Source organism: Fukomys damarensis, unplaced genomic scaffold (genome assembly GCF_012274545.1).
Source record: "Fukomys damarensis isolate Sample0158 unplaced genomic scaffold, DMR_v1.0_HiC HiC_scaffold_23, whole genome shotgun sequence".
Taxonomy (NCBI): Eukaryota; Metazoa; Chordata; class Mammalia; order Rodentia; family Bathyergidae; genus Fukomys; species Fukomys damarensis.
Genome location: NW_022900935.1, coordinates 29345012 through 29360520, shown reverse-complemented (window position 1 = coordinate 29360520; position 15509 = coordinate 29345012). Strand labels below are relative to the sequence as shown.

The window sequence follows — 15509 nt, the reverse complement described above, 5'->3', positions numbered from 1 at the left end:
ACTGTGAGATCTTTCTGCTTTCTAAAAACTAATCTCTTAATGCATATCTTTTTTATTTTAATAGATTAATGATATAGTTCCATAGACTGTCATTTTTATATATGACTGTGGATTTCTTAAAGTTGGCCTAAGTAAGAGTTGAAATTTTGTTTGGTTATTTAAAATAGAAAAATTAAAATAATGGCTTAAACAAAACAGAAGTTAATTTTTCACTTCCTGTCATGAAATCTGGAGGTCAGCTGTCCAGGCCTGATATAGAGTATAACAGAGTCAAGGACACAATTTCCTTCTATCATATTGTTTCGCTGACAGGATTTGGGTTATGTCATGATTCAGGATGACTACAAGAACTCCAGCCAACACTCCTGCTTAAATTGTCCAGAACTTAGTTATGGAGCCACATTTGATTGTCAGGGAACCTGAAAAACAAAAATTTTAGTTATCAGCCATTAATCCAACTAAAAAAAATTGGAAAGAGTTTACTCAGTATGGAAGAAAAGGAAAATATGGATGAATAGTCTCCCCCACTCATATTAAATAAGTGCTGAAGTTATTGCAGTTCTATCTGCTTAAATTCAGTTTGTTTTTATAATTTAAAATATTTTATTTTGAAATCTGTTTGCCAGATAACACTGGACAGCATAAAAAAGATACTGGGTGTGTGCACCAGATCATTGTAATTTGAGCAAGAAGGAATTATTAATACATTTTAATGAGAAATTAATTTATCTTCAGTTCCTTTGTTGTTGTGGCTCCCAAATGTTTTAGAATGTGGGGAAAACTATGAGGCTGCTTTTCTAGTCATTGGTACTGCTTCTCATTGTTCACCTGAAAAATCAATGAGATAAGTTCTTTGGTGTGGCCTGAAACTGCCTGTTTCCTTGACTTCGCACTCCATCTCCTAGTCTCTCCCAAAAGTGTAATTACTTTTCTAGTTTACCATAAAAGCCAATCATTTGAGCTTCTAATTTCCTTATTTTAAAAAATGTTATCACATGTTGGCCTTCCTCCAAGATATTTTATGACCTGAATATTATGATCTCAGCAATAAAAACTGATCAAGGTATATCTTGAACATTATCAGTTCATTTTATGAAGAGAGTTTGATTTTACTATCGACTTTTTTTATTAACCTCTCTGACTTCTATATGACATTTTTCACTATGTGAGATTCAAAGACATCTGTGTTCTCAAGATTTCAGAATGCTGTCCTAACATCTGCTTCAGGAAATGAGAGGGAAAAGGCAACCTCATTCTTGGTAGCTGGCTTATTTCCTTTTGGGCTCTCTCCAAGTTTGATTGCTGCCTGTTGATCTCTAAATCATCTTTGGGAACCAGACAAGACAAAATGTAGTGTTTCTTTTCACCATAAAACCTACCCATTGTTTATTCTTTAAAAATTATTTGAGTTCTCTAACAGATTGTGCCACTGGCAAAGAGACTTCACAAAACTTTTCACTTTTCCTTACTATTACTATATGCAGCTAAGTTAAATAGAAATTAACAGGCAGCCAGACAGGACTAGGCCTTCAAGGGAGTCAGTATAGAAGATGAGAACACATCACACCTGTGGCTGGGGGCGCCTCCACATCCATAGAAGGCCAGGCTTCAAGATAAAGATGTAATGACCAGACCTACGTGCCTCTCTGAGGGATAAGCAGAAACTTGAGATTATACTATAATTGGTATCACCTGGTCCAGTAAAGTCCCGCTAGACCACAGTCGTCCAAGTAGGTGACTAGAGCATCTAGAGCCATCCCTTCCCCAAAATGCCTTTGTTCTTTCCATGTACCCTTTCTTTGTGACCTGCTTCCCTATTGGATCAATATTAACTAAGCAGCTATACTTGCACTCTTATTGAATGATCATAGTTTGACCCACATTGTACTCACCTCATGATTTTGAACCCATCTCATGATTTTGCTCTGTAAAACATTCTTAGAGAAAGGACCTCAATGGCAACCCACTTTCAGGACCCCACCTGTCCTCTTAGGAGCTATCTCTCTCAATAAATCTTTGCTATCGTTAACTGTTGTTCTTTGGAATTCATTCTTCAATTTTGGGTGACACAGGCTCAGAATATCTGACATATAGCAGATTGGGAGTTAGAGTTCTTTATATCACTGTCACTTAAATTTAAAATTAGCTTAAGCCACAGAGAAGTCAGATGCTCTGTCCTACTTTTAAAATTCAGTTCAAGTATCACCTTTACAGTGTGGTATGATACAAACAGCAGCCCATCTGATACTTATGACTAGAACATTGAACCGTCTCTTATAGCACTCATGACCATTATTTGCTAGTCTTGCCTCCCCACCATTCCTATGTAGGTAGAGTGTTGGACTTTGATCTCCAGAACTATATGGCTCCCAAGCACAGAAGGGCAAATTATTTTCCCAAGGTCCACACAGCAGGGAGGTGCCAAAGCAGGAATTTGAATCCATTATGGCTTCATGCTGCCCTCGCTCTATTTTCACCATGCACTTATCTTGAGTTGTGGTTGGATGCAACACAGAACCTGTGAACATCTGTATGAGTAGCACTGTGAAAATGGGCAGTGTACAAGAATGATCCAAAGTAGATGTTCAATTTAAAACTATAAGCTATAAAAACCATTTGGGGGATATGGGGAACAACTTATAGATTCTATATTAGATAATGTTTTGTAGCAGTATGAAGTGTCTTGGTATAATAAAGACATAATGGTTATATATCGAAATGTACTATTATAAGGAGACTGACACTGAAGTTTCTCTGGTGGAAGTGTTAGATGTCTGCACCTTTCAAATGTTTCAGGGGAAAAAATATTTAAAAAATGATAAAGCAGATGTGGCAAAATGTTAACTGCTAAATCTAGGTAAAGAAAATGGTGTTTGTGTTATCAGTATGTTAGTTGTTTATATAAAAAAAACCATCCCCATGCTTAAAACCAAAAATAAAATAATAGTAGTAATGATTTTGATTACTATGATGATGATAAGGATAAAGAAAAAGGAGAGCAAAAGAAGAAGAAAAATAAAGTCAGACCCCAAATTGCATGAAGGCATGATTTTATACTGTATTTCTCACACTGAAAAAAATTGTGAGCTACCATTTTGAGAAATTGTCATATTAACTTTAAAATCATTGAACACAAAAATTTTGGATGTTCTGGTGGTTCTCAAAGACACACTTCCTGTTAGTCCATCAGCAAATGCTTCCTGAGTATCTGCTCTGTGGCTGGCTTATTTTGAGATATAGCTTCTTTCTTCAGGTTCTGATGTTCTATGATTCTGCGATACTGAGTATTTAAATACAATAATTCAAGGCAAATCACATTGGTTGCTGTCAGCTGGGCATTTCCTAAGCATCAGGTTAGCTTCTAGATTTGAATGTAAAGATTAGAAAGGCACTGAAAGCACAATAAGTATCCCAGATACTATTGCCAGTAAAGAAAATGAAAGAGCTACTTTCTCTTTTAATACGTTTTCATGGCTATCATTTATCTTGCAATTGCTTTTAAAAACTGTATTTTGCATGGATAGTCTAAATCTTCATCTAACAGCTAGCTACCTTTTATTCAGTGTGCCTACTGTGGTCCTGACATAGTAAATAGGTTACTTAACTTATTTTGCCCTTAGCCCTTACATTCCACTTTGCCCCACGGTCACACAGCTGGTTGGTGGGAGAACTGGGTTTAAAACAGAGCCTTCTGTTACTTTAAAGCTTGGAGATTTTCTTTTATAGTTACACTGTGTTACTAACAACTACAGCATAGAGAGGGATTCTGAAAATAACGAAGCTGTGACTCTTGCATTTTTGGTCTACCAGACATAGCCCTCTTTGCCAAAATAGAAAGGACAAATAAAATATAATCTTTTTAATGTCCCAGTAGTATAACTTGTTACGTAGTGCTACAATTATATGTTTACTGCCCCACATACCCACCCCTCAATTCTTTAAGAACAAGGAAACTTTGTTTTATTTATCTTTATATTCTCAATCCCTAACACGTGACATTCTATAAATATTATTGAATAAAATTATTAATGGATTAAAAAACTGGTTATACTCATGGAAAACAAAACACTTTTGTCGTGCTTTTTCTGTGTACTACATGCCCTTTCTTTACAGCAGCAGTTTTCTGATTACTTTGCTATTTCAACTCTCCCAAACTGGTTGATACACCAAGCTCACTTTTTACTGTTTTGGCCTGTGCTTAATTGAGCTCAATAAGATAATCAGACTGAGTGTGGAACTCATTTACCTGGCCTATAAAACTAATCAGATTTTTATAGCCCAAATTTAGTAGCATTTGCATATTATTAATAGTCTTTATATTTTGATTACTTTATTATAATAGAAGGAAAAACTTTGGTTGAAAGCTTATTATGTCACAGAGACAAGATTCTTTTTAGGTTTCTCTTTTGAAGACTACTATGGGAGCATCCCCAGCCTAAAGATCCTCTTCTGATCCTCTTTTTATCATCTGCTTTCTCACATTCGGTTTAGAGCTTAAAGTGGGAATTTTTTTAAGTGTGTTTTCCTGGCATCTCATGTTTAACAGTGTCAGGGGTTTGTGTCCCTGGAACGAAAACTGTTTCTCCAGAGGCTTTTTTCTCTCAGCTTCCAGTGAAAAGAGGGGCAAGGCGAGCCAGTCGCTTACCACAAAGCAGTGCCACCACAAAGGAAAGATTAAGGTTTTAGAGAGAGGTCAATGTGGGTTTTTCTCTAACTAAACACTTTCCTAAAGTTTCCTTGTGGAAAAATAATGAAGTCATCTCAGAGTTTTTAAAGAATTTTTATTTCTTTTTCATCGTCTGCATTCGCTTGTCTTCTCAGCATGGATGTTTAATCTTCCTAGGCTTTGTGAATTGGCCCAAATGAATAAGTGGTGAGCTGTCTCTCTAGGAGCTAGAGGCTTATTCTAAGGGCCTAATCACTGAGTAAACACATCTTTGCCCTCCCTCTCACAACTGCGATATAATAGTCGAGATTCTAGCACAGTAACCTGGATATTGCAGGGACCAATGCTTTGAAATGCAGAATGGTTGATCCTCCAAAACAGACAGTGCCTGATCTTCGCCTGCATCTTTCTTCTTTTTAAAATTAAATATTGCCAAAGAGATGCTGTTTTATTGCTTGATATTGTGCATTAGTGCCCTGGATTTCCAAGTTTAGTTTTAGTCAACACTGTCGGCTGCACTTATAGGGAACTCTGCATGTTGGGTTTCTTAGTAGTCTCTTTGGCACATGTGTGTTTGGTTTGAAAGAGCATTTAAATTAAATCTGTGAGATAGTGATGTAAATCACTAATCTCTTTCCCAAAGTCTAAATGTTCTGTTGCAGTGTTCCTGAGAGAAATAGGCATTTTAAAGATTTAGCCATTGCTATTGTTTGATTAGAAATAATGCTGATTTAAAAGTGGACAGCTCTCTTGTTCCCAGTGTCTCATTAAATGTAGTTGCTGAGATACGATAAAGCAGAATTAGAGGTTGACATCCCTCTGTCTATTCAGCTAGTGAGCTCCTAAGAAGAGCGGCTCTGAATTTATTAGTGCTGGCAGGTTTACCATCCTTTCCCTAAAGCAACATATTCTTGATTTATTTACTAAAACTGATTTTCAAAACATTGTCATTGCCATTTTTGCCCAGGAATTTGGGGAACTGTGGTTAATATCAGCACTTACATTTCTTTCATCAAGCAGGCTAGAACCTATGGCTTGATATCACATAGGTTCAAAGGATTCAAAGAAAACTGAGAGAGGCCCAATCTTGGCCCTTGAGACTTAGTCTAGAAACTGGTAAACAATTATAATACTAGTAGGAAGAGCTAGAAGCCCTGGAAAGGAAGCTCTTAAGTCTGTCTGAGGGAATCAGGGAAAGTTTCGTAAAGGCATTTACTTTGAGCCTTAAAGGATAAGTCAAATTTACTAGATAAGTATTCATCAATGTATCTGATTACTAACTTTCTAGAAGCCCAGCTACTGTTATCTGCAGACATCAACATAGATGAGGGAACCCTGAGTCTTTCTTGTTCACCATTTTATTGCTTGTGCTTCCTGCTGAGCCTAACACAATGAGTATTTCAACAAATGCTTGTTGAATAAATGAATGAATGAATTAACACAGAGAAGCAGGGTGGAATCAGTTGAACTATTTATACCCAGGAGTCCTGTCCTTATTCCCATTACATGCTGTCTGAAGCGCAGAAGCACTGATGTTATAAGCAGTCTGCAGTCTGGCGTCTTCACATTGTGTGAAAGCTCCCACATGCTTTGACTGCAGTGTGGTTCATTTCCCTGCTAACACTTTAATATCAGAGAAAGAATACCAGACTTGGATTCAGACAGTCTAGGTTCCAGTACCAGTTGTATTTCTTACAAATTAGCTGTAGAATTTAGGACAAGTCAGTTTCCTCTTCTTCGAATGAGGTTAAGAGTACTATTTTACAGGTTTATCTCAGAGATTAATGCAGATAATAGTTGCAAAAGTAGCTAAGGGCATGTCCCATAATAGTAGATGCTTTGACAATCTTAATCTACCTATCTACCTCTATTCATCTATTTACTGATCAATTTTCTATTATGATAATTTGGATTTTTGAACAGGATGGTTCCACACATCAGACTTTTGAGCCTTATATTTTTCTGTTAAGTCTTTTGTTTAAAAATTCCACATACTGAATTTTCATTTACTATCATCACATCTTTATTTAACATGAAGGGAAAGATTCTAAAACTTATAATTTTCCTTTGACAGAATTTCACAGATTGGTTTGTATATTGTACCATAAAATTTTATCTTTCCTTTTCCTGCTAATTGTGACCATTCTTAAGCTCACCTCTTCTTACAAGGTAGCAACAAGGAGTTAGTCAACAAGAATTTAAGTCCTTTCATTATGGTCGTTAAAGCCAACATTCTGCAAACTATCTTGCTCAATTTTAGTTTTTTGTTTCATTTATTTTATTGAATATCCAACCATGACAGAGGACACTTCTAAAGAGAGTAGATATCATTTCTTAAAGGCAAATTTTCATTATGGGAAAAAGAAAAGAATTTTCCATATGAGAAACCACAATAGACATTTTCTGAAACATAAACTAGAAAGAATTCACATGAGCTGAATATTTTTCTATCTTTTCAAAAGGCAATTAAATATTATATGCTCATAAATAAGAGCTTTAATATGGGAACATGTTAAGGACTTTAAGATTAGCTGCAGAACTAAACCAAACCTTTGTTTCATAATTCTTCCTTTCAAGTGGAATAGACTACTTGATGTCTGATGATAAACATTAAAAAAATATAAAAAGGATTTAGCCATCAGTCTTAATGGGTATTTTTTTCTCTGTTTAGTTGAATAGTGCAGAGCCAATATTTTTTTTCATAGCATAAAAGTGTGTGTTAAATTGTAACACAGTGGTAAATCCACTTTAAATAAAGTGAAATTATCATTTCTGTTCAAAATCAGCTTATACATGTTAGCAGAAATATGAAATGGGATGGCAGATATAATCATCCTAGCCTCTTCAGAGTATAAGGAGGCAAAATTTATTCCTACTTGTAGATGCTTTAGGAAGTCCAAATGTGAGGTACTCTTAGGGAATAATGTTTAACTTTTCTCTTTGCTATTCATATACACTGATTATGCCTCTACCAAATTCAAGAAATCTTACATTAGTGGATATTTTAATTGATCCATGTTTTCTTATCTTTTCAGAGAAAGCTTCTTGCTATCTACCTCCATCATGATGAAAGTGTACTAACCAACGTATTCTGCTCACAAATGCTTTGTGCTGAATCCATTGTTTCTTATCTGAGTCAAAATTTTATAACCTGGGCTTGGGATCTGACAAAGGACGCCAACAGAGCAAGGTAATACTTTTGTTCACAAGTTAAAAGTTGGGCTCCTGTTTACAAAATTTAAAAAAAAAAAATCATCATTGTGTTTGGCTTCTTGTTATCATAAACATTTTTCATCCTCAGCATTAAATTCTCTTCCACATTATATTCATTAAATGAAAACTATTTATTATAGCTAACACATGCAGTTATTTACAATTATGGAAATATACCTTAGCTTGAAATAGACTCTTAAATTCAAAAATCATCTGAAAACAAAAATACATTTTATTCATCTTTTTTTCAGTAAGGTATAGTCCATTACTAGTATGTTGTAGGTTTTTTTTTCTTTAAAAAAAATCATTGTTTTTATGATGTCCATAAAAGCCAAAGCAAACTAATATATAATCCTAGTAATAAGTTTATTTTTTAAATAATATCAGTGAAGAAGGCAGGACATCCTGCACCCGTCCAGTGGAGTGGTAATAGCTTAACTCTAGCATATGTTAATTGATGTAGTCGCTTTATTGCACACATTCTTTTGCACACAGCCAGCAGTGCATCCATATTCTCAATAGGAAAAATATCTCTTTCCTACTTTCAGTATAAGTTTTAGTTAATCGTATCTGAGTGATGAGCTTTTCTTTCGTATTTTGTCTGTTTGAGTTTTCTGTCTGAAATATATTTTCCTTGCGTATAAATTACACAAGTGACCATAACATCCCATGATGATACTTTGAGTGTGTTAACAGTCATAATCACAGTCTCTGGCTTATAAACAAGGTGATTAAATTAATTCATTTCAAGGAACCCTATTATAGTTATGTAATTTAAGCAATTATAGAACAATTAGAAGTCATCTGATTTGTCTTTTATTTATTCTATGCTCACTGAATTTTTGATCATCTTTCATACTTTGTTTTATGCAGTCTGAATCCGAATAGAAAGATGATTCTTCCCCTAAATGTGAGGCAAAAGAATGTTGAAGCAATTTCTTCATCTAATACTTCATTTCTTTAAGCAAATGGTTAGGAAATTTCCTAGGATGACTTCGTTCTGCCTTGGAAATGTTCCCTGTTATACATAAATAAAGAACCTTTAGCACCTGTATTTGTTTAAATTAAATCAGGTTATTATTCACACTCAGTTAAAGGTGATGAAAAGCAGTGCCAAAAACAGATAGAAATGCAGCATCGAAGGTCTTTCATGAAGCAAAATACATAGACTGGAGACTTGGCTAAATCTTTGCCATTCACTGGCAGTAAGGAATCTCCTCCTTTCCTTTTATCCACAACTTGATGGAGAAGGAAACACTATTTCTAAACCATCTGTAGTGGCTAAGTTCAGCAGGCTACCTGCTGTTATTTTGTTCTATCCTCCATTTAATTCCTTAGTTCCTTTTATTTTACAATGACAAAAAATTGCAGTGTAGTTTCTTTTGAAAAACAGTGTTTGAGGGTTTTTTTTTATGACTGGCAATCAACAGCCATGTAATTGCTTTGTTATGTTTTACTAAAGAAGTCTGTTAAGTACCACAACTTTGATACACTAGTAATAAGAGTTTGCAGGTTACAGAGACACCTGTGGTGACCAAAGCGACAGAAGCTGCTTATTAGAAAGAGGCTGTACAGCTGTGTCCTATTAACTCCTTATGACACTTTTTTAAAAACACTAAATAAAGGCCTTGTTTAAGGCTTTAGAGCTATTTTCAATGAGGTGCAGGACTATGAAGTATGATAGGATATTTCAGTCTACATTTTTAAAATACCATTATTAATTGTCATGAAAGTAAAAAGACATGATATTAAAGACTAAATAGAAACATCTAGGAATTCAATTTAACAAACACAGGAACTACAAATGGGGCATTGCTGAGAAAGAGAATGGAAAAATTCTGGAATTTAAGATAATTGGCATTCAAAATCTAATTCTGTTCATATTATGAACTTAAAACTATTTTAACTTATGTGCCACGTCTCTAAATTAAAGTAACAAAACGATAGAATTACTTTTGATATACAGTTGCATCATTATCATTGTTAAGGCAAATGAAAAAAATACTTATTTTATAAAATTTAATTAGAATGGTACATTCTCAAAAGAGTAAAAATGGATTTCATGTGATGTATGAAACTGTCAGAGAATTACTTAATTAGGCTAATTTACTTCCTCCATAAAGTGTTTAGCTTACCCACAATTTTCTTACCACCTATCATAGATTTAAATACCATTTAAATAAAATTGTTTAATTTTCTTGCTGATCTTTCTTGGATTTTTATGGCACATTTATCAAAGATGTTTATCATGAAAACTGATTACTTCATTCATTCATTTTATGCTTTTAATTTTGACTAATAAAACCTTAAACTTTCATTTTCAATTCATTAAAAGCCTGCTTACACAAATAATTATTGATCAGTAATCTACATATCAAAAGTTGTTATGTTGTACTTGAATATTACTAGAGAGCTGAAACAGGACGTACTAATATGTGAAGTACAGAAAAGATTTCTAGGCATCAGAAGTAAGATTATTGCCATGGGTTTTCTTTTAACTGTTTCTTTATGACAGATATAATAATTTAATAAATTACTAGTGGCTAGTTTTTTTTGGTCCCCCTAGCTCAGATGAATTATAAATCTAGAGAATCTCAGGCCTATAAGCTGTTTATTCTTGATATTTCTTTAGGTGCTTTCTAGGTCTCTGACCTGATCCTATACCTCTAAAAATTGATGTCCAAGACAGGAAGGAACTTGCTGAACAAATATATTTTTGTATAAACAATATTATGACTAAGCCTATAGAAAAATTAGTCCTCCAGTCACAGTGTAACTATGAATCTCTCCTGAGTGATAGATAGTGAACTACGTTAATTCATTGGTAGAGTTGCTAGAATATGAGGGTCATTTGCCAATAATAAGTTAAATATCCTGATTTCTCACATACTAAAACAAAAAAGACAATTTCCATAGACTATCACAGCTCCTGTGGTGTTGGTCATTTAGATTTTCTAATTGTAAAATGATTCTCATAACTTCCCTTCTAAATTGAATGCTTACATTGACCAACTTGTGTCTCTATAAAATTTCCAGATTAATCATGGTACAGTCTAAATATGAACTAAGACATCAAACTTTGGCAGTAATGATTAGCATCTGTCTTCTCCCTTACTGAATTGTGAACTCCTAGAAGGACTCATTAAATAAGGCACTTCAAAAATTGTAGGAGAAAAAATGTTAATGGAGGTCGAGAGGGAGAGAAAAGGGATGAAAAAGATTTAAGATTTGTTATGTACATCTACCAACTCCCATGAGGAATGTAATCATATATTACAAACATGTACTAATAAAAATAAAAGAAAGAAAAATTTTAGGAGAAAGCTCAGTATTAGTCAATAAATGTATATATCCAATTCCATCTAAGAATGTTACTTATAATTACATATTACATATTTAAATGAGCTTTCTTTTGTGGAAAATTCTGTAATTTGTTGACAGCCATGTCTAGTTGGATATTGAGACTTTTTTCTTTTTTTTTTGAGATGGGGTCTCACTGTGTTCTTCAGGCTTCTCTTGAACTCACTGTGTAGCCCAATGTGTCCTTGAATTCACAGTGATCCATCTGCCTCAGCCTCCTGAGTGCTGGGAGTACAAATGTGTGCCACCATGCCCAGCTTCAGGACCATTGTTTCTTAAAGCAGTAGGTAGAAAGTCACTGGTAGTCTTGAAAGCTGCTAGGTATAATTTCTTAACTGTCCATTTGACCAATGAACCTGATAGATATATAATAGGCTGTATCTGCAAATGAAAGAGAGAGAGCTAATAGTAAATAAGGAATTTCTGAAAAATATCTTCTGGATGTCACTAAAAAACATCTTAAGTAAAGTATGTATTCCTTCATGTTTATTGATTGAGTAAATACTAGAAATTTGATGTGAGCCAGGAATAATGCTATAAAATCAGGATATAAAGTGGAACAAGACATAACCCTAACCCTGAAAACATTCATTGTCTAGTAAACAAGACAAAGAACTAATATATAATATAAAATATATACATGCTCCTTAGGAGTGAATTTCATAGTGACTTGCTGAGTACTAGACCCCTAGTACCTGAGGGGGTCAAAAAAGGACTTGAAAGAAATAATGCACAGTGATTCGGGGATTTAGTTCAGTGGCACCGTGCCTGTCTATGTTTTGTAAAAGAGTAGTGGTATTTAAAGCATCATAATTATTTCTGGAATGAAGGGTCAGTGGTTGAGATAATTGTAGGGGAGAGAAAGAAGAGAGGAGTTGGCCAGCTAGTCTAATCTTGTATGGTCTGAACCAGATCAAGGCTTAAAATCAGTCAACTGAGATGTGCAGATTCAAAGAAATTTTGTTAATAGTTCATCCCAATTCTGGCATATGCTTATAAGCAAGCAGTGAGCAGAGACCAAATGTCTGTCTGTCTGTCTTTCTTTCTTTCTTTCTTTCTTTCTTTCTTTTTTTTTTTTTGATACCGGGGATTGAACTCGAGTCCTTGTGCTTGCAAGGCAGGCAGCAGAACCACTGAGCTAAATCCCCAGCCCCAGAATAATTTCTTAAAATTCTAGAAAAATAATCTCTTTCATGAAGCCTTGCTCAGTCTTTCCCTTGCCTCATTCTTCCCTTGTCTCAGTCTGTGTCAAAATGCATTTTCTATATATTTCCATAATACCCCTATACTGTACTAGCTTGTATTAGTAGCACTTACTACATTATATGATTATTGTGTATCTGCCTGTTAGATTGTCATTTCCTACAGGGTGCTGTCTCTATAATCCCATTGCCTTACACAATTTCTTTTAAAAAGTGTTACATTGGTAATAAATAATCTCTAATAGGCTTACTAAAAGTAATAAGAGAGGATCAGCTTGGGTAATAGCATGAGCATTGGAAGTGTTGCTACAGTTCTCTCAGACTGTGTCATTGTCATCTTCTGTAGCCATGAATACCAATAGGACTGATAAAACTAAAGCGTCTATTTTGTCCAAGTGGATGCCTTGTCGTCTGCTGGCCCTGGAGAGCCTCAAATCATCATGACCTAAGTTCATGTGTCCCATATACCCACAGGCCATCTGGACCAGGATTTGAATTTCCACCTATATATAAGTTCTAGTGGTTCCACAGTTTGTTCTTCACCAGGTCTCTGTGATATAACAGCAGCAAATGGCCTCCCAAATTGGGCCATTCTTGATGGTACTGAACCCTCTCCAGTGGTAATGGCGTTGATTAAAGTAAGCATGTCCATGAGACTGAAGTGCTACACTAGCTACATAGTGAGATACGCTGAACTGTTAGGCACATTTTATTTGGGCAGCATTGAGTAAAACATACCACATAAGCACCAGTATAGTAGGTGTTTATTTTGCTTTACTAAAGTTATTTGGACACATACTATGTACATGGGAACATTGGCACAAGTGCCCTCTATGATGAGTGGGTTTGCGGCTGAAGTTACTTATAAAGGAAATTACAGTATTAACCAGTAATAAGTGCATACATAAACATCTCTTATTCTGACCAGGAGGGTCCACAAGGCAAATATAGGTGCTAGTCTAGATTATCTAATTCTAGAAACTTAAAATCAAACATTGAATTTGACTTATGCCAACTGGGTAATCAGCCAGTCAGAAATACTGCAGAATTATTTGCTTGTATGTAAGTTCCTGAGGACAAAATGTTTCACACATCAGTAACATGCTACAAAGTGTTAACTCATGCATTGTACATTATTGCTAAGCAGTGTTCAGCATAACTTTGAACAGTTCCCTAGGAATTGCTGGTAGTGCCTAGGTTACACAGATCACACATAACATGTAGAACATTGTGTTCAATTTTCTGTACACAGTTAGGATGTAATGATGGAACCAATTTTCACAGAAATTGTACTGCCTGTGAATATTAGCTTTTTAACTTAGTGCCCTTGGGTACTGTATTTCAAGTCACTGTAAACTTCCAGTTCTGTCCTGTACTACTATGATAGGTACTTGTTAGCCTGATATTCAAGTAATAGTTTTTCACATTACTTAATCTTTGGCTAGAGTAAATTGACCTAAAGCAATTATTATCAATAGGCTGTCTTCATCTGTACTTTCCAACTCAGTAATTAGCCATGCTTACAGTGGCTTACCCTTAATTCTAAACTACTCCGTGGTTCATGTTGGCTGAAACCTAGCTGACCATGTTACTCTAACCCTACACTTCCATTTGATCCAGCAAATACAGCCTAGGTGTGAGGTCTGCATGGAGACATAAGAAGTGCTAATTTCCAGCTGCTACCCCAAGAGCAAATATGGATTCCTCAGAGGTAGCTGATAAAATGGATGAATGCCTTGTGGTCAGGGTACTAAGACTTCCAAAAAGCCTTCATGCCAGATTTCCCCCAAATTTCTTTTTTCCTTTACTGCAACATTTTCCTTCCAGTACTTTTAAAGGGAGTGTATTGCCATCCTAAACATCCCAGGTCAAGGGCTTAATTAATGCTTTAAAATAAAGGTTCCAAAACACCAGGAGAGTTTGTCATTTTCTCCCTGGTTTGTTTTGTGAAGAGGGAGGAGAGAAGGTGAGGAGGAACCCCTCCTGTTCCATGATTACATCCTACCCACTCATTTTCTCCTTTTCTCTTCTGCTTTTGATTTTTAGTGGCGGTCTTAACAGAATGTCAAGATCAATTTGCAGCATGGTTTAACTCAAGGTTTGCGTTCTGCCAGCAGCAATTGTCCCTGCAAACAATGCCGTGTGTTCTTGTAACTTCAGAAGCTTTTAGAAGGATCATGGCAAGGGCAGCATCTAATGACTTTATTAGTGTAGGGTTTCAAAATGGACTCAGTAATTGTTCATATCTCTTTGTCATCAAGTCATAATTACTGCTCAGCATTGTCCAGGAGTGCACTTGTGAATACTTTCCTAATAATACTAAAAGGAAGGAAAAGGGGGAAGGGATAAAAGGTGATGACCTTTTAGGATTGAGAACAAGACAGTCTCTATGTAGAGTATGGCTAAACTGTGTATAATACATTCTTCACTCTTTTTAAAATAGATTATCCTTTTTTAAGTGTTCTTTGAAAACATTTAAAATCACCAGTTTACAAGCCTATCTGTACTGACCTGGACACTTCCCACACTACTACCTAGACCTAAGATCATAACTGCCTGATGGTACATGTATTGCATCTGATTCAAAGCATTAGTGGGAGAGGAGAATCCTGTTTTTCCCCAATAAATCTGATTAATGCTATTCAGGAAATACACATTTTACTCAGACATAGTTGTCAATGTACAGTCTATATGAAGCTACTATTAGAAAAAAAACAGTTTACAAAGGTGATACCGACAAACCAGTCCAAAAGAACAACATTAGAAAATTTTTACCAAATCTTTTTTTCTTAAGCACTACATTTTTTTTTTTCTCATTGAGTTTATTGGTACATTTTAGGTATACAGTACAGTTACATTCATCATTAGGATCTTGTACCTTTACATGACAGGTCTTGGTTCTCATTGTTTCCCCATACCCGTGCCTACATATTTCTTATTACTGTACCAGTATTGGTGTTCTCCTTGGTCTTTAATCATTTGTGCTTTCAATATTCTTAATATCTTGATTATGAGAGCCATGAATTAAAATAACTATTGCCTTCTCAAGACATTTGATGTCCTGAGTC

General features: G+C 35.1%; 1 protein-coding gene across 1 annotated transcript in view; it reads left to right on the top strand.

The window, feature by feature from the left end:
* Positions 1-15509, top strand: part of Faf1 (Fas associated factor 1) — a 401181-nt gene that overhangs the window by 282251 nt on the left and 103421 nt on the right. The window contains exon 13 of the mRNA XM_010610286.1: positions 7702-7856. Within this exon, the coding sequence (XP_010608588.1) occupies positions 7702-7856 (155 nt within the window). The remainder of the gene's footprint in view (positions 1-7701; positions 7857-15509) is intronic.